The following is a 24,017-nucleotide window of genomic DNA, read 5'->3' as shown; positions in this document are numbered from 1 at the left end:
AATTAAACGTTTATACAAAAGCCAAATTTACAAATATAAACGCCTTTATATATTCATACCGAGTTTATTTTACATGTGTAGATTTTGTAATACATCGGCGATTAAACTTTTAATTTACTCTCAGGCATAAAGTCATCCTACTATATTACTGTATCAGTAAACTTGGCAGTAAAACGAAACAATACATAATTTCCAAGAAATAGAATATATTCTCACGTTTTACAGCTGTCCAAATTTAATTAACGTGTGGTTGAGTCTAAACAAAGTCTTATGTTAAGAAAAAAGAAAAATATTTTAGTCTCCTTGGTGTTTTTATATTTTTACTCAGATGTAGATTTGTACTGTTTTAATAAATCTATTATGTTATCTGTTATGTCATATTTTTGCGATCACATTAAGAACCACCGTTAGAACCTGGTAATTGTCTATTCAAAGAATTCTTAAGAATGATATATCGTTCGACGTCTTTATAATGCACATGTTCCTTTTAAAGTCTTAAAAGAGGCTGAAATAATGGGTTTTGTTTTATATGCCCGTATATAAACAGCCAATATGTTCTATATAAGCGTGTTATTCTATATTTGTACTATGTATGAGTTCTATAAAAGCGTGTTATTCTATATTCTACTTTGTTTACTCCGTTTAAAGGGCATACTTTGTAAAAACGCTGACGTCACGCGTGTGCGACGTAACCCGGAAGCAGTTTCCCGACGTCGTCGTCAGGCAGAGGCCGGCATCGCCGCAGCGGACTCGGGAGTAGGAATAATAAAGGAATATAATATAGAGTAAAGAGTAATATGAACTGTAGTATTTGAAGAGTAATATTGAACTGTAGTATTTGAACTGTGCCCCCGCGGCGGCCCTGCTACGAGCCTCCACCGGGCTTCTGTCGGCGGAGAGATGTTCTCCTTCCAGCCGCAGGTAAACACATGTCGCCCCGCTGCTGCCTCCGCGGTCGTGTGTAGGTCGTGTGTGAGGTGTGTGTAAGGTGTGTGTGAGGTGTGTGTAAGGTGTGAGTGATGCCTTTTCAACGCTGAGAATGAGAAGTAAGTTGACTGGTTACTTCCTGGGTTATTTCTTTAATCCAGTGAACGTAGAAATGCTCCGTTACACCTCAACTACAGTGGTGTTTTACGCTGATGATCGTGTCTGAAGTCCAGATAATCTGACACATTTTCCCGATATTCAATCTGAACCTCCACGTCTCCGGCTGTTCTGGTAGTAGCTGCTCCTGGTGTTGAGGTTTCCGTTGTTGGATCTCCTGTATGGTTTTACTTACATGAATATTTACCGCATTTACCACACGTCCTTATCCAGAGCGACTTACAGTCAGTAGTGACAGGGACAGTCCCCCCCCCTGGAGTTACGTCTTGCTCAGGTTTGAACCTGGGTCACTAGGCTACCAGCACCCTATATGAATCGTTTTATGAATTGTGTGTTTTACTGTTTTCAAGGTGACGGTCCCTCTGAACCTCCTGATCAACGCGCTCCACAATGCCAAGAGCTCGGCCACCTCTGCCGCCTCGGCGTCCGTCCAGAGCTTCCAGAGAGAGCGGGCGGAGCCGGAGCCGCTGCTCAAAGAGGTACTGAGGCGGCGACGCCCGCATCCACTTCCACTGACAAACTGGCAGATCCAAATAGATCAAGAACGGACATTACCGTCCTCCTTTTCTGTGGGGAAAAATGATTAAATGTCCCCTGACAAGAAAATGTGACACTGTGAGATGACTGAACATTAATACGAGTTCCCCAAGCCTGTCCATGGTCCTGCAGGGGCTAGAAATGGCGATAGGTGTAAAGAGGGTTTCTGCTTCACCGTTCAGAGAGCAGCAGCTAGGACGGTCACATCTGGAATTGGATCTGACGCCATAAGGTGCAAGGTTACCTCCCGTTTCTCATGCTTTTTCCGCCCAGAGAACAAAAATAAGCACAAATACACACTATTCACAGTAAGTTAGTGGTGATATTGTTATTTACATGAGTGCTTTTCCTATTTGCTCCGAATTTTAATGAAATAAAAGTTAGTACTAATATTACTAATAATGTATGAGAAGAAACACAATTTTCATTAGTTTAATATTTATTACCCCCAAAATTTAGTGGTATATGGGGCACTGTGACCGGTATAAATGCAAAAAAAAAAAAAAATCATATCAGGGGACCTATAAAAAAAATGATTAAATTGTTGTATATTGTATTATATACTATTATAAATTTCAACAAAGAAATATCTGATTGAACCCACATTTTGCTGATGCACCAGATATTTAACTAGTTTTATTGCTTTTTTTTCTATAAATGGGGTAACGGGTTTTAATCTCTACAGGGTGAAGTGTCTCGGAACTCGACCTGTTGTTGGCTATAGAGCTGAGCGATATGGCAAAAAAAAATGATCAGAATATATCCCATATTTAATCTGATCAGTTTTTCTTGATACTGAACACACCAGAGATGATGAACAGTTTATTAAGATATAAAATTATGACTATCGCTGCCCTCCTCGGCTCTGTTTCGACCATCTTTTCTAGCTTTACGCAGTGAAAAACGCCACATGGTGCTGCATGCGTTTCTTCTGTATTCCGGCATCTCAACAGGCCAGACATCCAAAAACCTGTGAGTCCTTTATTCTGAGGTGAAATGCGGTTTATATTTAGATCTTTATTGTGGAGCGCTCTCCCTCTGCCATGATGTTCCACTGAACCCACCAGTCATCAGAACTTCGAGAAGTTAAATAATAGCCCATCCAACCTGAAATCAGAATTTTGGTCATTTTACTACGTACACACAGTGTGTGTTGGGATGTGTGGCACCCACGGGTCTTCATTTAAAAGTAATGTAAACATACAGTGGCGTTCTAAGGGGTAACCAAACGGACCCGTAATCGGAAGGTTGCTGGTTCGAATCCACTGAGGTCCCGTCCCCACACGCTGCTCCCTGAGCGCCTGTCATGGTGCCCACTGTCACCAAGGGTGATGGTTAAATACAGAGGACACGTTTCACCGTGTGCGGTGCTGCAGTGTCTCACAGTGACAATCGCGTCACTTTCACTTCACACACAGAATTTCTGCCATTTTTTTGGTGATCAAGAAAAATGCCCAAAGCTGAATGCAGAGATTCCATCATGAACAGCTACCAGAGTCGTGTACAAACTGGGGGTAATTGTGCTTGTTATTGCTCTGTACTGGACCGCGTTCCCATCATGAATAAGCTCTGCGCCAGACGTGTACGACTGTCCCGATCATCTCGCCGTGCCACTGACGACTTCTCTGCCTTCAGCCCGCTGCGGCCCTGCGGGACCTGGGCCTGTCTGACTTCAGGGTGGCCCAGCTCGGCGGCCTGGTGAGCAGGCTGCTCCCCGGACTGACCCCAGAGGGGACCCCACGTGTCTCACCAGTGTGGAGGACGTCCCATGTGTCCGCAGCCTCCTTCTACCACAATAAACACGGTAAACGTGGTCCTGGGCCGTGTGTTTGATAAATTTAATAAAAATAATTAACCTATTCCTCCCCCACGCAGGGTTCTCCCCTGGAACGTTCCACAGGCAGCAGCCCAGCCCTCTTCAGGCCATCTGCTCAGAGCTGCAGCGCTGGCCTGGTACGGGTTCCCACTCGGGCTCTCTCGGGCGTGTGTTCCCTTCATCTACAGTGTGGCTCCAGAACAGAGGCTTCAAAACGCTGAGGTCCAAAAGCCGCCGCCTGCAGCTGTCTTATGAGCAGAGCCCGTCCGAGTCTGAGGGCTACACTCCCACCTTCATGAAGGTCTGTGTGTGCTGAGCGGAATGGGCCAGCGTAGGTGCTTCGGTTCACGTTGATCTGGATTTTCCCTCCTCTCGCAGGGTCTCCTGATGCGGGACAAGGGACCTGAGACCAACAGTTTAGAGCAATTACTGAAACAGCGGAACCTTCCGGACTCCCAGCAGGACGCTTTTAAAACGGGCTTCACCGAGGGCTTCATGAAGGCCCAGGCATTGACGCAGAGAACTCAAGGCATGTTGTCCCCACCGCCAGAAGATCCGGTGGTCTGTTCTCATTTCTCACCTCCTTCTGCTTCCGTTGCAGACTCGCTGAGAAGGACGCGCCTGGTGCTGCTGGTCCTCCTGCTGGTGGGCCTGTACGGCCTGTCTCGAACCCCGTTCCTCTCGGGTGAAGGCGCCCGTTCTGATGCCGGCTTGTCACCAGATTTTAGGAGCTTGTTGGCAGTTTTTAAACGCGTCGCTTTGGTCCGTTTCAGTTCGTTTCCGTGCCACGTCCGGCCTGGACTCGGCGGTGGACCCCGTCCACATGAAGAACGTCACCTTTGAGCACGTGAAGGGGGTGGAGGAGGCGAAGAACGAGCTGCAGGAAGTTGTGGAGTTCCTCCGCAACCCCCAGAAGTTCACGGCGCTGGGGGGGAAATTGCCCAAAGGTGAGGTCTTGGTTTTCAGACCCTCGCAGAGCGGCGTGGCTGTACCGAAGCGTCTCTTCCTGGTTCCCAGGGATCCTCCTGGTCGGGCCGCCGGGGACCGGGAAGACCCTGCTGGCGCGGGCGGTGGCCGGGGAGGCGGACGTGCCCTTCTACTACGCCTCTGGCTCCGAGTTCGACGAGATGTTCGTGGGCGTGGGGGCCAGCCGCATCAGGAACCTCTTCAGTGAGTCCCGTTCCGTCGCCGGGAAACGAAAGCGCGTCGGTACGTCCGCCTAACCGGTTCTGTCCCCCGCGGTGCGTTTGCCAGAGGAGGCCAAAGCCAGCGCGCCTTGCGTGATCTTCATCGACGAGCTGGACAGCGTGGGAGGCAAGAGGATCGAGTCGCCGATGCACCCCTACTCCAGACAGACCATCAACCAGCTGCTGGCCGAGATGGACGGGTCTGTCCACAGATGTCCCGTCAGTCACTGATCCAGCTGACCGCGTCACGTTCATCTCATTGCTTCTTTCTTTTCTGCAGTTTTAAGCCAAACGAAGGAGTCATCGTTATCGGGGCAACGAACTTCGCTGAAGCTTTAGACAAGTAAGCTGTGGGTTCTTACTTTACATCTTAATCCTCTGATCTGGCAGTCACATGGCGATTAAATACAGGAACATGCGGCCTGGTAATAAGCATTATGGGGAATCGTTCCGTCTTTTTAATGCTGTGGGGTTTTTTTCCAGTGCTTTGATCAGACCGGGCAGGTTTGACATGCAGGTGACGGTTCCCCGCCCAGACGTTAAAGGCCGCACTGAGATCCTCAACTGGTACCTGAAGAAGATCAAAGTGGAATCATGTAAGAGGTCCCATCACCTTGGTCCCATCACCTTGGTCCCATCATGATCAGCTCAGCTCATGTCTGCCTTTCCTCCTCTGTAGCGGTGGACGCGGAGATTATTGCCCGGGGAACAGTCGGGTTCTCTGGTGCAGAGCTGGAGAACCTGGTGAACCAGGCGGCCCTGAGGGCAGCAGTGGATGGGAAGGACATGGTGACCATGAAGGAGTTGGAGTTTGCCAAGGACAAGATCCTCATGGGTAAGTCCGTGAGCGTGATTTACATCCAAAATGACCAAGAGGCGACTCGCCGGGTCTTAACCCACTTTTTTTTTTTCCGCCTGGCCACACCCACCGTGCATCCACCCGCAGGCCCTGAGCGCAGGAGCGTGGAGATCGACGAGAAGAACAAGACCATCACGGCCTACCATGAGTCCGGACACGCCATCGTGGCGTTCTACACCAAAGACGCCATGCCCATCAACAAGGCCACCATCATGCCCCGAGGCCCGACTCTGGGTCATGTGAGTAGCCGGCGTCCTCCTGACATGCCCCGCCCACAAGTTACAGCAGATCACTGCAACCCTCGATCCAACCATCACACGCCTGCTCGTAATTTTACTTTACGGTTCTGATTGGAATAGCGGACAGTTTTAGTTTTGTAGTAATTAAAAAAATTCTTCATCTGTTTCAGATCAAGAATCTGATTTGTCAAATTTGAAACAAAACTTTCATAATGTCAAACAAAACAAAACACTGAAATGTAAAATAACAGGTTTTTGCTTAAATCTCGCATTTTTCCCCTCATTCCATACGTGATGGCCAATGGCCGTTCAGAGGAAAGGAGCTGTCACTCAAATTCCTGCGAAGTCCCGCCCACACGACAGATCATATCGTCAGGCAGCATAACCGTAAAAGGGCCAGCAGCAAAATAAATAAAAAAAGTCACATTTTAAAGAGCGAGATGAAAGCAAAAACGTACTTTGTGAGAATTGCGACCTCTGATTAGATTTGAGTGTGTTGTTTTTGTTGGATATTCTGCGAACCCCCCCGCAGGTGTCGATGCTGCCGGAAAACGACCGCTGGAGCGAGACGCGGTCCCAGCTGCTGGCGCAGATGGACGTGAGCATGGGCGGCCGCGTGGCGGAGGAGCTCATCTTCGGCGGGGACAACGTCACCACGGGTGAAGGGGGCTCGCTCGGCGCCGCATGCAGGGGGGTGCGTGGCGCGCGTTGGAATTGTCCTGGTGATGTTTTATTGTGATCTTGTAGGCGCCTCCAGTGATTTCGACGGAGCCACCAGAATAGCCAAGATGATGGTGACCCGCTTTGGAATGAGTGACAAGGTAAGCGGCCGCTCGAGACGTAAATCTCCGCCTGCTGCTAATCGGCTGTAAGCCGACTAGTGCGGCCACGAGTCCGGACTCATTGGTTTCTTCCGGACTGTTCCAGCTCGGCGTTATGACGTACGGCGACCTCTCCAAGCAGAGCCCGGAGACGCAGGCCGCTGTGGAGCAGGAGGTGCGGGTGCTGCTGCAGGTCGGTGGGATTCGGCTTGGCGTCGCATGCGCGAGGGCGGAGCCGCGTTCAGTAGCGCAACTCTTACTTTTCCGCCCTGCAGGACTCGTACGAGCGAGCCAGGAAAATCCTGAAGACCTACAGCCAGGAGCATAAGAAGCTGGCCAATGCCCTGCTGACCTATGAGACGCTGGACGCCAAAGAGATCCGGATGGTTCTGGAAGGGAAGTCTCTGGATCCCAGATGATGTCGGCACTAGAGACAGTTATGGTTTTCACACGTGTGTGTGTATATAATATATATATATGATGCGAAATGCATTTCTTTTTTGTCTATGTTTCCTCTTCAACAAATGAGAACATTTTCATTTTCTGGTTCTGAACAAAAAAAAAACCCATCATGCATCTGTAACCCCTTCAACTGGGAATTCCGGACGACCACAGGAGTTCCGGTTCCTGGATTTAAATGAGTTTTTCTGTCACAGATAATAAGAAAATAAAACCACGAGACACCTGCTCCGCTCGCTATACAAAAGACATCACACACAACATATTACACGTGCTTAGATTCAACATTACTAACATTATTTACAACAGTTACAGTTAGACCACACATGAAATAGAAAAGCACCATTTCCACATTTCTTCATCTTGTTGGACTTTTTTTGAATTAACTTTTTATTCGTTTGATCTTCGCATTGTTCCACATTTTCCTTATTTCACCCCTTACAGAATATTTCTGAATGTGACCTCTATATTCATGTACTGTGTTTTACTTGAACCATGTTGATTTTTGACTTGATGACTCGACTCTATAAATGTCTTCATTCAAGCTCATCGTCTGGTCTGTTGGTCCATTGATCATCTCTGCCGTGTCTGCAGTTTAGGGCTTGCATTGTCCCCAGTACAATGGCTGGTTTTGTCTCCCAGCTCATTTGTGGGCAGTGACTGTAAACGTGGCCACTTGAGTTAATTCGATTGCAAGTCTTCTTTATTCAGATCAGCGAGGCCGCGTGCAGAAGGGTAGCTGTGGATAAACGGCCAGCAGAAGGCAATCATTGTATCATCTTGGTGGGAAGCAGCTCGGAGGCCTGCAATTACGGGATTCTGTTACAGATGTCCCTCCATGATAGGTCCTCTCGCTGGAAGCCCTTCCCAGGGGCACCGAGTTGTGAAAAGCCCCATAAGAAAAGAGGAGCGAGCGGCGTAGCTCAAAGGAGATGTAGCTGCACACCGTGCAGCAGAAGAGATGGACGGAGACATTTCTGTTGTTGGCATAGGGTGCAACTTCCCTGGAGGTAGGTCCATTTTTTTTTAGGTCTCACGATTCGATTCCAATTAGCGATGCAGCCAGTCATCTTTTCTACATAACTTCATATTAGATTTCCAAATCTCAGTCAGATGAGAGTTAAGACGTCACTCACATGGACGTCTGAAGCAGGCGTTCAGATGGCGCCAAGTGAACACTGCATGCAATGTTTCTTCTGAACAGCGATCGAGCGCAGCCACAGAGTGCAGCAAAAACGTTCGTTTTTATACCACCGCCAGAAAATGACCTAGCAGCGTCATTATGATGGAAACTGCATCACGATGCATCGATTATTACATTAATTTCAACCCCCCTACAACCTCTGAACCAGAAGACCACAAAGTCCCAGGTTCGAACTCCACTTACTACCATCATGTCCCTGAGCAGGACACTTAACCCCGAGTGTCTCCAGGGGGGGACTGTCCCTGTAACTACAGACTGTAAGTCGCTCTGGATCAGGGCGTCTGGTAAATGCTGGAAATGTGTTTCTGGCTCTGGTCAGTTCTGCTTCTACACCTCCTTGTAGGAGAAGGTTAAGCCCACATGTTTTTTTTGAAGGCGAAGGTGTAGATAACTTCTGGAAGGTTCTAGTCGAAGGACGGAACTGTGCTGTGGAGATCCCACAGGAGAGGTTTAACTGCTCCTCCTGGTATCATCCCGATGACGGCCAACCTGGAAAAACTCAGACCACTAAAGCTGCTTTCATCGATGGGTGAGATGTTGGATGCTTCTAAAATGAATTTTTGGGGTTTCTGAGTATTTGGATTATATTACAGTATAATGTAACAGTCTTTTGACTCTTATCTGACCTATAATGTGGTGTTCATATAAACCATAGCTTTAATATTTTAACAGATTCAATGAAATTGACCATAAATTCTTCGGCATCACTGAAGCTGAGGCTGACTCCATGGATCCCCAGCAGAAGCTTCTCCTGCAGTGTAGCTACAGGGCATTTGAAGATGCTGGGATACCCCTGGAGAAGGCATCAGGGACCAGAACTGGCGTCTATATTGGTAATGTCCGTAATATTCATTGTAAAATGATACAGAATACAGCATATTTCATTTTTTTTGCTTGCATGTGCACATCAGGTCTCATGAACAGGGATTATGAGTCCCTTTTGAACAACAGCCCCAGCAGGATCACCCATTACAACGGTACGGGAACAGCGATGAGCGTAGCGGCCAACCGAGTCTCCTACACCTTCAACCTCACCGGGCCCTCGTTCGCCATTGACAGCGCCTGCTCTTCTTCACTGGTGGCCCTTCATGCAGCCTGTCAAGCCATCAGGCAAGGTAAAACACCAAGCTGAAGTTGTGTGGACATCACTTTTCCAGAGGTGTGAAGTGCCTCATACTTTACCAGGGGACTGTGACATGGCCCTGTGTGGAGGTGTAAGCTGCATTCTGGAACCAAGAGTCTTTGTGGCTCTCAGCAAAGCTAAGATGATCTCACCTGAAGGCACCAGCAAACCCTTCTCGAGCCAGGCAGATGGATATGGGAGAGGGGAAGGATGTGGAATGCTTCTACTGAAGCCTTTGAAAAAAGTAAATCATCTCTGTAACACAAGGGCAAGACATTGACTCATGTTCACCTCACCATAAATTCATCAGATATTGCTTATTATTTCCCTTACAGGCTCTTGAAGATACTGATCATGTTTGGGGCATTATCAGCAAAACTGCAGTAAACCAAGATGGCCACACGGTCACTCCAATCACCAAGCCCTCTCAGGTCCAGCAGGAGGAGTTGCTCAGAGGAATCTACTCAAAAGACAGCGACTGTAGCCACGTCCAGTACATAGAGGCTCATGGGACTGGAACACCAGTTGGGGATCCTGTAGAAGCAGGTAGCATCTCCAACGTTATTGCTAAAGTCAGGCCTTTAAGATCAGAACCACTGTGCATAGGCTCTGTAAAAGGTAACATTGGACACACTGAGTCCGCAGCAGGAGTGGCGGGACTCATAAAGGTTCTCCTAATGATGAAACACGAAGCCATTGTCCCGTCTCTGTTCTACTCTGAAGACAATGCTAGTATTGATGTGAAGGTACTAAATTTAAGAATTCCCATGAAAGCAGAGGATTGGAAGAAAACGTGCCACACTGAAAGGATTGCGGGTGTCAATAACTTTGGTTTTGGTGGCACCAATGCCCATGCTGTTATAAGAGAATACAAGCAGTCCACTCCAGATTCCAGGTTGACCAAATCAAGAATGATATTTGTTCTCTCTGCAGCTTCAGAGAAGTCCCTTTCAGTATGCATCAGCGACACCATCAAATGCCTCCAGACAGACAAACAAGTGGATCTGCAAACGCTTGCATATACATCAGCATGTAGGAGAACCCACGGCAAACACAAATTCAGGAAGGCCTGTGTGACTTCTTCTGTCTCTGACTTGGAAGCCCAACTAAAATCCAGCCTGAGCAAGAAGACTATCCTGTCCAAGTCTGAATTAAAGTTAGTCTTTGTGTTTTGTGGAAATGGTGTGACCTACAGAGGGATGTGCAGGCAACTCATGAAGGAAGAGCCTATTTTCAGACAAAAGGTGAGGGAGGTGGAGAGCCTGTTCCAAAAGTACAGGTCATCAAGCATTTCCCGAAAGATAACGGATGATTATGACAATGATGATTTTTCAAAGCCTGATGTCATTCAGCCGCTCCTTTTTGCCATTCAGGTTGCCATTGCCAACCTCTTTAAGCACTGGGGTATTAAACCAGACGCTGTTCTTGGACACTCAGTTGGAGAAGTGGCTGCTGCCCATTTCTCAGGTCTACTTACCCTTGAGGATGCAGTGAAGGTGATCCATTACCGTAGTGTTTTGCAGAGCCGAGTTACTGGAGGTAAAATGCTGGTGGTTGGAAACGTTCTGGTATCTGAGGTCTTGGAGCTTCTCCAGGCTTACACAGGGAAGGTCTGCCTGGCTGCTTTAAACAGTCCTGTGTCTTGTGTCTTATCAGGTGATGCTGAGGCGATGGACAGTTTACACAAAAAGTTAAAAACCTCGCTAGTCTCTAAAAACCTTTTCCTCCATGTCTTGGATGTCCCAGCAGCATATCATAGCCAAATGATGGATCCCATATTAAATCAAATCAAGGACAGTATAGGATGTCTAGCTGTTGGTGAAATGGAGTGTGATCTTTATTCAACTGTCACAGGTAAATCAAGGTCTTCGGGGGATTTCACTACAGGAGACTACTGGGCAAGGAACATCCGCGAGTCCGTAGTGTTTGAGCAAGCAGTGAAATCTGCTTCCCAAGAGAGGAAACGTGTGATTTTTGTAGAGATAAGTCCTAGAAGGGCATTGCAGAGGAACATCACAGAGATTTTGGGGGACGAAACCATGGCGATTCCCTCAGTACAGCCAGACACGGATCATGAGACGATGCTCAACGCTTTGGCTAAACTCTTTGAGCTGGGCTTTCAAGTTGAATGGAGCAAATTTTATGCAGGTTTTGAAGCCCCACCAACCGAGATCCCGAGGTATCAGTTTGATAGTCTCAAGAAGGAGGTCTGTTTTGAGACAATAAGGCAAGGAAATGAAGTGTTGTGTAATTCTTCCCATCCTTTGATAACTCCGACAAAACAAAACAGGAAAGAGCACAAGTGCAGTCTATCGCCAAGAAGTGCACCCTACCTCTGGGAGCATAAAAATCACGGTGTTGTGATCGTACCCGGGGCTCTTTATGTTGAGCTCGCCTTCGCCTCAGCCATGTCAAGAGCAAAACTAAAGATGCCTCTGCACTCTGTACAAGTGAGTGTAACTTTCCAGAATGTTCTTGTTCTCAGTAAGGATGCACCTGAGTTGAGAGTTTCGCTTGAGCCATGTGGCAATAAGTCCCTTTTTCGGGTGGCGTCTTCCTCAGCAGCCTATGCCTCAGGAACCATTTTGTACACAGGTGGACAGGCAGTGCTGGAGGAGAAGAGCATTTGCCTGGATGTCCTCTCACGGAGATGCTCGTCAGTCATACCGGGAGAGATGGTTTACGCTTCCCTTTCTCGGGCTGGATTCGATTATGGGCCCGTCTTCCGACAGCTGGGTGAAGTTTACTATGGGGACGAATTCAGAGAGGCCATGGTGACAGTCCGAGTCCCACATGAACTGCTAGAGCACCTGCAGGATTATTACCTTCACCCTGTAGTTTTAGACTACTTTCTGCAGTTGACAGCAGTTGTGGCAGTCGACGGCAGCTGTGCAAAATCTGTTTTTCCGTCCTCACTGGGTAGTGTGGTGGTCTCCGGGCCTGTACAGGAAGAGATGGTGATATATCTGCGGGTGACTCAGGAGACATCTCAGTATTTTGAGGTGTGTGGCTGTTTTGCAGGCCATGGTGGCAATGTTTTAGTTGAACTGAAGCATGTAAGGATCTCATTTGTAAAGGAAAGGTCTCAGGTTGCTGAGTCACTTTTCTTTCACAATGAGGTTGTGACCATAAGCGAAGATGTCAGAGTCTCCAGTAAACCCAAAGCATTGGTTTTTGCAGACACAATGGGCGTAGCCAACGCAATGAAGCCATATCTCCATCCTACATCTTGTTTTGTGAGCACAGGGCACTTTGAAGCTCCTCAGAACACTTCTGACATGGACATTGGAGAGGTTCTATTCATCTTGGGAATTCAGAACCTCAGTCAAATGAAAACGGACTCCATTCTGCAGCACCTGGTTGACTACTGCGAGCTTTATCGTAAAGTACTCCTGAGCTTGAGGCATGGCTCGTTCACAGTCCGCGTCATTACCTACAGGTCATCTGGAAGTTCAGCTGACCACATCAGCCCTGGCTTTGTGCTGTCTGGTATGACCAGGGCATGTGCCGCAGAGATGACCAGCATCTCCTTCCAGTTAATTGACCTTGCATCTGTGTCAAGTGAGGACATACAAGCGTTATCTTGTGTGATCAGCTCCAGTACACTGTACCCTGAGATCCTGATAAACAAAGGTCAAGTTCACATGACTTCTATAGCTCACTGCCATTCAGTGGACAACACCAAGAGAAATAGCCATTCTCTTCTCCCACAACATTTTTTGCTTCACACTGCTGACCCTTACAGGATGACCAACCTATCTGCTGCTCCCACTAATGACGAAGTAGGTAACATGGCTGAGAAGCATGTGGAGGTTCAGCTCAACAAATTATGTGTCCATTCCTCAGACTACTTTCCAGTCAGTGTGGCAGACCTGAATTTTGGCCAGACGATGTACTGGAACAAACACACCAACCAGGACCACAAACTTCTGGCTCTGGACTTCAGTGGTACAATCACTGCCATAGGGAGGAATGTCAGGAATCTAAATGTGGGGGATCACATTGCTTCCTGTTACCCTGTAGCTGCTTCCTCCAAAGTTGTGATTCCAGACTCTGTGTGCTACAAAACAAAGAGGCTTCCATTTTTGAGCGAATTGCCCTGTGTTTCTTACTTTGTGCTGGCATGGGAAATCTTCCAGTGCATATTAGATCAAGTAAAACCACAGCAAAACATTATAATCTTCTCAAGCGTTGCCAAATCTTGTCTGGCAAGGTTGCTGGTTCTTCTTGCAACAAAATTGGGATGGAAGGCTAATGTTCAAACACAGACTAAGGATCTTCTCCAAAGTGCCAAAAACTGTCCTGTGCTTATTGTGTTGCCTCCTTTTGATGAGTCCTTGGTGATCACTGCAACCAGGAAAGCTGCAGTTAAGCGTGTTGTTCTTATTTGTGACCAAAGGTTCCCCTCATTTTTGTCAAATGCGGTCTATCAAGGCAATGACTCTGTATGCATCCATAGTCTGTCAGTGTCAAGAGTCTTACAAAAAGCCAATCTTCAGAAGCAGACAGTACATGTATCCCAATGGCTGAAGAGCCTTCGTCTTGGAAAGAGTGTTTTAAGTATTCAGTGTGATACCTTCCAAAACGATGTCTTGGACAAAACTGGTAAGCCAACCACAGCTTATGAGTCCTACTTTAATGGAGCGAAAGTCTCCCTCATTGTGCTGGCAAATGACTGCTCTGGTCAGAGAGGAGCATCTGGCATCTCCATTCTCCCACAACCTAAACGGCTGTTCTCAAAGAACAGCGTGTACATTGTGACAGGAGGGCTCTCTGGTTTGGGGCTGGAAACCGTCAAGTTTATTGCTCAGCGGGGGGGACAATGCATTGCTTCACTGTGCAGAAGTGTTCCCTCTACAGAGGTGCAACAGGAGTTGGCCACACTTGAGAGGAGATATGGCATATCGGTGATGACGCTCCAGTGTGACGTTTCCTTGTCAGACCATGTGGTGAAGGCCATCACCGCCATTGAACAGAAGTTTCCATCTTGGCCAGTCAGAGGAGTTTTTCACAGTGCGGCTGTCCTGCATGACGGCTTGATAGAGACCCTTGACAGGACACTGTTTGAAAAAGTTCTCAGACCAAAAATCTGTGGCGTGCTGAACCTGCACTACGCAACACTGCAGAGCAAACTTGAATATTTTGTGTGCTACTCCTCTATTTCCTCCTTCATTGGAAATGCCTCTCAAGCAAACTATGCCGCAGCAAACTCTTTCCTTGACACGTTCTGTCACTATCGCCGGAACCTTGGACTTGCTGGGCAATCCATAAACTGGGGTCCCTTGAATCTTGGCCTCCTTTTGAACAAAGCCAATTTTCAAAGGTTTCTGGAGACCAAAGGCTTAATGACCCTGGAGGTGTCTGAGATCCATGAGGCCCTGGAAAAGTGTCTTTTGACAAACAACACACAACAGGTTGTGTGCAGGTTTAACTACCTGAACCTGAAAAAACACGTACTGTCCCAAAACAAATCCCTCCGAGCTCGGCTATGGCCACTTGTAGAGAAAGAGCTGAAGAACATGAATGTGGCCGAGCCTGGGACACATCATCTGTGCTCGGTGGATAAATATGTCAGGAGGTTGCTCAGTGAAACGAGCAACGTTGAAATTGACGAGCTTGGTGACAATACTGCTCTCAATGCAATAGGAATGGATTCCATGTCTTCCATGACCATACAGAACCGCATTTTCCAGGACAGGAATGTGAATGTTCCTCTTGTAAAATTACTGGACCCCACCACTACCGTGTCAACTTTAGTTCAGATTCTAAAGCAAAATGGCAACGATGAGCCTGAAGGGTATGCAGTAGTGTAGTCATTTTCATTCTATCCATGGAACGATTTGGATCTTCTTCATGTCCGCTGAGTTGGTTCTCTTTTTACTTTAAATGACATTAGCAGAATCAGATTATTTTAGCATTGCTTTAGATTTACCTTGATCATAAATATATGGGAAATACATGCTGGCACCAACATCTGGAAAAAAAACATGGACCACATAATCACCAAAGATGGTGAGAAGATATCTGTAATAATTTTTGGAATCGCATTTAAAGAAGACACTGAATATTTGCATGTATGTTGCATTTATATATTTTTCTTTTTGTAAAATAACAGTTGCTAAACCATGTGTGCTAAAAAAAAGATCCATTGCTCTACTGTTTCCAAAGCCTGTATTTTTTATGCTGTCTTAATTAATGATGATGTAAGCCAGACATGGACTATATTTTATGCCTGCATTGTAAAATAAAATTCAATCTGCAATTAAAAACGAAAGGTTGCAAATGTTGCATGTCACAGGTTCAAATTACTATGCAGCTTCCCCTCACATCCTGCCAAGCACCAAAATCCCTCTGATTACCTAAGCAAATATGCAAAGCATTTAACCAGATTAAAACCCAGCAAGATTTGAAGAATCATATTGCATGTAGTTGAGTGACAACATTTTCATAAAATATATTTTACATCCAGACCAATTCTGGCAACCAATTCTACTTGATGAATTTGCGGGGAAATAATGTGTTCAAAGACACCAGATCATTATAGACATTATAATTATAATTTATTCTGTGTCATTCGTTATTTAGGGCATTACAGTCCAGTATTATTTTGGTCAAGGAAAGAAAAAAAACACATATTGATGATAATGTTCATAAAACCAGTAGAATGGAAAATTAGTAGCAAACACCTACATAAACAAGCAAGGTGAATAAAATGATGCTTTTTTACACACGTTTACAATGTCACCATTGCATATGCACAGGGTACAACCAGAAGTGGAAATCTAGGGGAAAAGCTAGGATTATTTTTTTCCCTCGGTGCCAGCCAAGTTGGAGTGCTTTGAACAGCTCTTTGTCGTGGCCGGACCAAGCAGGCAGTTCACAAAGGAGCTGGCTGGAGCACCCTGGCAGCTGACTATACACATATATACACACAAGGAGGCTTGAAATGTGCCGCAGGTAGTCGCGGCGCAGCGGGAGAACGCTCAAGTACTTACTTCAGTTCAGGTGCGCTGCGTTTCCCACGACTTCAGCGGGGAGCCCGGGTACATGTGGAGGTCAAAGGTGTGGGTGTCGATGGTGAACATGGGCACGGTGCTGGCCATGCACACCTGGTGGCCGTGGCCGCGCTGGTTACCGACGGCGAGGGCCCAGATGCCGAGGCGGGGCTGGGCCGGAGACACGTGGTTGTTGTCTGGCAGGAAGGTGTGGTTGTCGTAGATCTGTTTCTCCTTCGCCTCGTCGTCCTTCAGCATCCCCTCTTTGCCGCTGTTTGCTGATTGGCAGTTCCCCAGGGCGCGGTCCTCCAGGACGTGCTTGTCCTGCTGTCTGGGCTTCCCGTTCATGCCACTGCAGATGTCAAAGAAGGTGAGGAACACGGGGATGAAGGTAATTCCGTGGAAGAGCCCGAAAAAGATGACGAGGAACATGATCTTGAAGAAAGTTCTGAAGATGTAGTTTTTGGAGGCGGACAGCACCACCACGCCCAGGATAGTGGACACAGCGCCTTGTAATATGGGGTAGCCGAGGTTGAAAAGCGCCTCCACGGCTTTCTCGTTGGCACTCGGCTTCTTGTTTGACACGAATGCGTATGAGATGTGAGCAGAGAAGTCCACGGAGAAGCCTATGCAGACCACCAAGATAATCATGGATATTGTGTCCAGATTCACGTCCCACAGGGCCATGAACCCCGTGACCCCCACAATGACGGAGGCGATGGAGAAGGTCACCCAGAGGGAGCAGAGCGGGTTGGGGATCAGCAGGAGGGAGATGAGCAGCATGACGGCCGTTGTGACAGCAATGTTCTGGATGGTGTTGCTGACTATGACTGCATACTGGTCGTGGTAGATGAACGCTGGGTGATAGACCAGCAGAGGCACTGGGCAGTTCCTGGCCGTGTCTCGGAGTTTGTTCAACATGTTCATTTCATCGATCGCCGTGGAGATGTTGACGGTCTGAATGAAGAAGCGAGACGCGTGAATGGAGTTGTTCGTAAAGTTCACGTCTTGCTTGAAGTCTGTGTAGAACCTCAAGAAGGAGCCCAGGTTTTTCTTGAACACGTTCTCCGTGCTCAGATTCAGTTTCGTGTGATGCCCGTAGTACTTGTAGGATTTCAGCCAGGAGGTGAAGATGTCCTTCTCAATGAAGGACAGATTTTTGAAATCGTCCACGCAGCTCTCAAGATCCGCCATGTTCTTCTCATCCCAGTATGGAAACTCCCCTCGTACGATCACCATGATATTTGGACCGTACTCAGAAAAGTAGGCCTTTTCTTCATCGTAATACTTGACCACGTAGGAGTCATCAGCTGCCAGATTGCGCAGGTCAATTCCCTCCTTGATCTGGAAGCATCCATAGATGCTGGTGCACAAATACATACTGTAGAGTAGAATCACGCACACCTTGGTCCACGGCTTGGTCAGGAAAGGCCCATAGTACTTTTTAAAGAAGTGGTTCATGGGCTGAACCTCCTCGTTGCCCGTGTGGGGGTCATAAGCCCCGCCCACGCAGCACAGGTCGTACCATTTGGACTGGCCAACCGGGCAATCCTCCGGCACCTCTTTGCAGGTCAGCCAGTGTTTGTTCTTGTTCTCCCGCCGGCCGTTCAGCACCAGGAACGCCCCGAAGAAGGTGATGCTGTAGAGGTAGCAGAAGAGGATGGACGTGCTGGTGTAGAGGCAGAAGGACTGCACCGAGCGGAACGGCGTCATCAGGCCGATGTAGAAGGCGAGGACGTCGGTCAGCGTGGTGATGGTGATGGAGATGGCCGCCTCCCTGTACGTGTCCGCCAAGCGATTCTCCACGCGGTCGTGGACGTTCGTGTTTTGCCAGCAAGATATGAGGATGAACATGTCGTCCACTCCAATGCCTCGAGGAGAAAAAACAAGATGATTTTATTTTTTTAAAACTTTAAATTTAATGTACTAGATATATATTTGCTTGCACTGATGATAATGAACTGCCCATTAAGTTTTAAGATGAGATGAGAAGATATTATTTTTTCATAAACATGTTCAGTACAATAAGAGGAAGACAGTAGTAATGTTATACATAAAATTTTTATTATTAGTTATAGTTGTGATAGTTATTACTACTATCTTTTTACTACTATTACTACTTTACTAATATTACTACATTTTATTGTCTTAATCTACATAACTTATATTTACAGAGTATCTACTAACTATAACAAAAGCAGATGTAATAACTGATTGTGGTTATGAATCGCCTACTGATGCGTAATGAAATGTAATATTTAACCTGATGACATAAATACTTCAAAAAGAGGAGTTGCTCGGACTCACAAGTAGAAGGGATTTCCTGTGGCGTTTCGGTTTTTAATGATGGTGTGAAGCTTTGTGATGATCAGAAGATCTTACCCAATATCAAGAAGGGTGAGTTTGCAACAGTCATGACGAAAGGAACGCCGATATGAAGCATCATCCCAAACGAGGACAACACGGCCAGGCCAGCAGAGAGCACCCCGAAAGTGGCCACCCACACCTTGTTTCTCACACAGTCAAACCTGGCAAGCCAAGCCGTAGAAATGTATGCAAATACAAATTTCTTTTTAAAATGTCATTGTGTGATTGTGTTATATTTAATATTCATTTCAAAAGGTTTCTGAATGGACGAGAATTGAGCCCCGATTCAGCATGAGTGAATGTAGGGTGTTAGTAGCCTATTGGGTAACACACTCGCCTATGAACCAGAAGACCCGGGTTCAAATCCCACTTATTACCATGGTGTCCCTGAGCAAGACACTTAACCCTAAATTGCTCCAGGGGGGGACTGTCCCTGTAACTACTGATTGTAAGTCGCTCTGGATAAGGGCGTCTGATAAATGCCGTAAATGTAAATGTTCGCAGTGCAGTCACACCTTAGGCAGGAGAGGATGGAAAATGCGATGGCAATGACGTAGGTGATGGAGAACAAGGGAATGACATCCTTGGTGTTGGCCTCGAACTCCACCTGCCTTGACAGCGAGGTCGAATGGGTGACCTGCGGACAGTACAAAGCCGTGCTTTGATTATTAATCGTGTTCTGTGAACTGGTCCTCGATGTCGTTGGCTTCGCGCTCGGCGAGGAGGTAGAAGCCGCTGCCGAGCACCGCGGAGACGAGGAGCGGGCTGATGAAGAACCACCAGGGGTTCCTGCCCACCAGGCGGCCGAACCTGCGGAATCCGACCGAGATGGGCTTCTCCACGCAGTCTGTGGTGCAGCCGGCCATGTCCGGAGGAAAAAGCAGGACAAAAGGGTGAAAGTTGCGCGCAGCACGACGCCCGGAGCTCGAACTAAACTTCTCCTGACGCACTTGCGCAAGTGCGACCACCCAAGGAAGCCTTCAAAAGTGCCCTTTAACCACACTTCATCCTTCTTCTAGGTCCTAATAAGTTAATAAAGCAACCTGATTCCTACCAGATCGAATTCTTTTCTTTACCTGTGATGCGTTGTGTCGGAAACATTAAAATATGAAGTTGAATTCATTTTTCAGTGTACAATTTCCCTTAATGAGGGAGCACCAGGCATCAAATGAATGCAGATTATGCACGACGAACACGTTCATCTCTGAGGCAGTAAAATAAACGAAGTTTGCAATAAGAAGAAGTGCAGATATAAAGACTCACGTCTGGGTGCGTGAGGCATGTCGAGATCCTGGGAATGATTTTTCCTGGGAACGAGTTCAGCAGCCTGTTCATAACTACGCAGCCTGTCACCCACATAATTAACGGGGACATCATTGTCCCACAAGCGGGGTTTTTGGCATGTCGTCCTGCTTCGCCCCTAATTTGTCTCCGAGGGACCAGAATTAATATCAACTGTTCACAACTGCGCGCTTACTTTTATAAAATTCATACAACACTTTGTGTAAATGTATCCAGCATGTAATAGAAATGAAATGGTAATGACATAGAAATGGACTGTACAATTGTAATACTCTATAAACTCGATGAATCCCCCACCTCAGAAATTCTGATCTGTTGTTGCCCTCTTCTGGACTACAAGTGTAAAAAGCACAATGTGTTGGGAAATGGCGATAATCAATAAACCAAATGTAAGCAATATCAACTTTAAATGTCAATTTAAGCAGGTTTAATTAAACAAGTACGTATATTTCATTCAAATGAGAATATTCATTAAGTAGATTAATTATAAATGTCGCCATGAAATATCACATCTGACTTTCAAGAGTTTAATAAATATTTCACTTTCTTCTGGCTGCAGTAACTGGTCACTTTATTGGGGACACATTCCTGGAACCAGGGTTTCACAGCTGGACCCCCCAGGAAAAAAATCTATGGAACCAGTTTGATGTCCCCTCCATATGTCACACACATATAGGCACGTGTGATGACGATGGTGGAACGTGCAGTTTTCATCGTTCCAAAAATGAGACCTTTCCAAGAAAGATGCCACAGAGCTTCAGCAGGCATATGGATAGGTGAACCCCAGGTGAACTTGCCCATTTCATGTCACTTTTTTAATATTTCAATATTTTACAATTGGCGTGCACCCGTGCCCCTCCTCTGGCCATCCTGGTCATCACAGCACACCGCATCTCTGACCTGCTTTTATTGGAGACATTCATCACTTGTAAGATGTATGCCAAACAGAACCACTGGCTGCTCTATAATCCTAAAAGTTGAAGCCAATTGGTGAGTTTATAAAAAATCTCAATGCTCGATTACACAAGGCGCCCGCCCACCTTCCCTTTATGTCAGTGATAAGAAGTTTAAGTAGGAGGGTTCTTACACATTTTTAGAAAAGAATTTCCATGACTTTTCATTTACTCTATGGCAAATATTTATGAGTTTTGAACCTTTAGTTGTAGTTACGGGAACTATGTACTTCATATTGCATGTCAATATGTGTCAATATATGTGTCAATCCAATTTCAGTTATTTTCAGAGCTTTATATGATTATTTCATATTCTAAAACTTTTCAAGGTCTGAAAATGACTTTTCCAGGTGATTAATGACCGAAATAACCCTGAAGTAGAATAACTTATGTGTCAGGGATGACTGCACCTGGAGACTCACCTGTGCCCAATCAGGGCGCTGTTGTTCCGCCCATCTGCGGCTCCGACATTTTCGTGAACTCTTTACTGGACCCTGCAACTGTTATGTGTAAAGTGTTTTGAGTTCTGGCAATCGGTTTAAGATCTCCCCTTTTTTCCTGTTTTCGGCCATCGTGCCGTTGTTAATTTATCGTTAATAAATCCTTGTTCCCAGAATGGCCTGTCTCTGTGCTTCCTTCCCCCGTCAGCTCTCCGACCTGACAGAATGTCGGAGCCCTAGCCAAAAGTGCAGAGGACTAAAGCAGAGGAGCACCAGGAAGAAATCAGCCAGTCGGGGTGAGTCTGGGTGCCAGTGGGGAGCACTGAATGGTCGCCCAGGGGGTCGGGGAGATCCGCAGCGAGATGTGCCAGGACCGGGATACGATGCCCATCTACTGCCAGAGCGATTTCTTCCCGGCAATACGGAGGTCGAGCCGTATCAAGCAGCGCCGGGTTATGATGTAGACCCCTGGACGCGCAAAACCTGGAAGCAGAAACGGAAGCGTTCCTCTGGTGGGGAGAGGGGTCGGCTCTAGCTGGAATGGCCGGGGTACTGCCCGTGGGAGCAGATCGCGCCTTGGCACGAGGGGGTAAGCAGGGTGGACGACCCACGGGATGAAACTATTATTCAAATTACAAAAAAGGTTCGAGGGAAATTCTTTGCCTCGAGGCTTCGTTTAATTCACCAAAATCATATACGTGTTTCCGCCTACTGCGGAGGTGATGCGTTTCTGCTTATTGCGGAGCTCCACACCAGTTGCAGCCAGGTGCACTTGTTTTACCTGAAGCACATTTCAAAGATGCCGGAAAATGAAGATACTGGTGTGCGTAAAAGGCATAAAATGTCTAAAGTGTGTGACCATTTTACGCTGCGTAAGGTGGACAACGTAGTGCAGTGTATACACTGTAAAACAGACCTGGCTTACCATAAAAGTACTTAATCAATACTACAGCAACCTGAACCGAAAACATCCTCACGTGAACTGCAGTTCTCCAAGCAAACTCGGAGCTTCTACATAGTATCATATTTTTATGATTGCTAACTTCTTAGAACGTAAATTATTTGTAATTATTGTAGCCTGTGTTGAGTCGATAGTGATGAGGCATGATAAGTAGCAAGAGAGCAAATACAAAGCTCTCGCTCATGTAATTCTCCCGCGCACGCCACACACACACACACACACACACACACACTGATAAGTTACATCTCAAAACACACCTTCCCTATACATGAGGTAGTAATAATAAATGCAACAGATGAACAAATCTACATTCATTAGCATATAGATTTACCCAAGATGGCGCCGGGGAGGTCGACTGCTGTCGTGACTGCTCCGACCCCGTTTCATTTGTTTTTGTTTTTTAAACAAATTGTTGTATGAGTTATCCAATTAATCGATAAATCAAGGAAAAAATCTACAGAATAATCGACTACAATATTTGATAGTTGCAGCCCTGCACAGGACTGCTGATGGGAGGACATGGATGACGATGAGAGCAATGATGACGTGAATTGCTGGTCAGGGTCGGGATGGCTGAAGACGAGGGAGACATGGACGACGACGAGAACGATGACGACGCAAGTTGGCTGGTCGGTGCTGGGATGGCTCCGCCCATCGCGCCCGTCCAGGATCGTCGTGAGGTCTCTGGGGACCCATGTTATTTTGGGTGTAGTGAGAACAGCGAGGAGGAAGATGGCGTCACGGGAGTAAGCTGGTGGAAGAGGGTGACGGGAAGTCGCCAACCAGCAACTGTGCTGCTGGGACTGCCTGGCGAGGAATCCGCCTCTCCAGCTCCGGTCACGGACATGCCTTCCCTCTGCCCGGACGTTTCCCAGCAGAACGACAGTGCAGCACCAGCGCCCCTGCCTGCTGTAAAGGACATCCATCACCATCCACGTCAAACACCCTCCACCATCTCTAGCCACGCCCCCAGCCCCCTTGGGGAAATATCCACGATGCCAGGACTTCCTGGAGAGACTGAGGGCGGAGTTCGATCAGCCTGAGCCAGAGCTGGAGCTGGAGAGGCGGAACCCTGCCCCACAACCACACCCAGCGCTAGTCAGGATCCTGTGCAAGAAAACTCAGCACTGGCAGGCGGTGAGAGGGTCATGCCTCCGTGATTCTGGCTGTGCCAGCTTGGGAAGTCCCGGAGAGCCCAGAGAGGGAGCCAGATGACCCTCTCTTCTGTCTGCCTGTCTGTGTGTGTGTGTGTGGTCCGTATGTTGCCCCCACTTCCCCTCTTTATGTCCACCAGATGGCGACCCAGCAGCAGAGCCAAACCCCAGGGAGGAAGCTCCTGACCCGACTGCACCAGTCTGGGATGAAGTGGACATGTCCAGGGGGGGTGCTCCCCCAAAGCGGGAGGGGCTGCACGTGCCCAGAAGGCATCAGCCTTGGGTGCAGTGAACGCTCGCCGGAGGTTCCAGGACTGCCTCCCTGATGCAGGAAGAGAAGCTGGTTGCGCTGCCAGCAGGGACGTGCCGCGAGAGGACGAGGCCTGGGAGGGGGGCTCTGTCAGGGTTGGCTGCACCTGGGGACTCACCTGTGCCCAATCAGGGCGCTGTTATAAGGCGCTGTGGTTCCGCCCATCTGCGGCTCCAACATTTTCGT

The 24,017-nt window shown here is 47.4% G+C and overlaps 3 protein-coding genes across 4 annotated transcripts; 2 read left to right on the top strand and 1 right to left on the bottom strand.

Moving 5' to 3' along the window:
* Positions 1-680: 680 nt before the first annotated feature.
* On the top strand, positions 681-7,566 carry LOC114775273 (ATP-dependent zinc metalloprotease YME1L1-like). Its single transcript, XM_028966472.1, has 17 exons — positions 681-921; positions 1,455-1,583; positions 3,277-3,445; positions 3,517-3,758; positions 3,836-3,986; positions 4,059-4,142; positions 4,231-4,404; positions 4,475-4,627; positions 4,712-4,844; positions 4,925-4,987; positions 5,128-5,240; positions 5,324-5,479; positions 5,591-5,742; positions 6,275-6,401; positions 6,490-6,563; positions 6,670-6,756; positions 6,839-7,566. The coding sequence occupies exons 1-17, from the start codon at positions 901-903 to the stop codon at positions 6,980-6,982; spliced, it is 2,172 nt and encodes a 723-aa protein (XP_028822305.1). The 5' UTR covers positions 681-900; the 3' UTR covers positions 6,983-7,566.
* Positions 7,567-7,699: 133 nt separating this feature from the next.
* LOC114775247 (highly reducing polyketide synthase 40-like) lies at positions 7,700-15,622 on the top strand. Of its 2 annotated transcripts, XM_028966471.1 has the most exons (7): positions 7,700-8,032; positions 8,602-8,755; positions 8,899-9,059; positions 9,138-9,341; positions 9,412-9,593; positions 9,685-9,895; positions 10,283-15,622. In XM_028966471.1, exons 1-7 carry the CDS (start codon positions 7,984-7,986, stop codon positions 15,160-15,162), a joined length of 5,841 nt encoding a protein of 1,946 aa, XP_028822304.1. In that variant the 5' UTR covers positions 7,700-7,983; the 3' UTR covers positions 15,163-15,622. The 2 variants fall into 2 exon arrangements, with proteins under 2 accessions (XP_028822304.1, XP_028822303.1); XM_028966470.1 differs by having other exon boundaries at positions 9,685-15,622.
* A 302-nt stretch (positions 15,623-15,924) lies between these two features.
* LOC114774941 (patched domain-containing protein 3-like) lies at positions 15,925-20,046 on the bottom strand. Its single transcript, XM_028966434.1, has 4 exons — positions 19,975-20,046; positions 19,227-19,348; positions 18,727-18,872; positions 15,925-18,215 (listed from the first exon to the last, which is right to left on the bottom strand). The coding sequence occupies exons 1-4, from the start codon at positions 20,044-20,046 to the stop codon at positions 16,351-16,353; spliced, it is 2,205 nt and encodes a 734-aa protein (XP_028822267.1). The 3' UTR covers positions 15,925-16,350.
* Positions 20,047-24,017: the final 3,971 nt, after the last annotated feature.

Source organism: Denticeps clupeoides, chromosome 2, assembly GCF_900700375.1.
Source record: "Denticeps clupeoides chromosome 2, fDenClu1.1, whole genome shotgun sequence".
NCBI classification, from domain to species: Eukaryota; Metazoa; Chordata; class Actinopteri; order Clupeiformes; family Denticipitidae; genus Denticeps; species Denticeps clupeoides.
The sequence above is the reverse complement of the archived record's forward strand: the minus strand, read 5'-3'. Positions and strand labels throughout refer to the sequence as shown.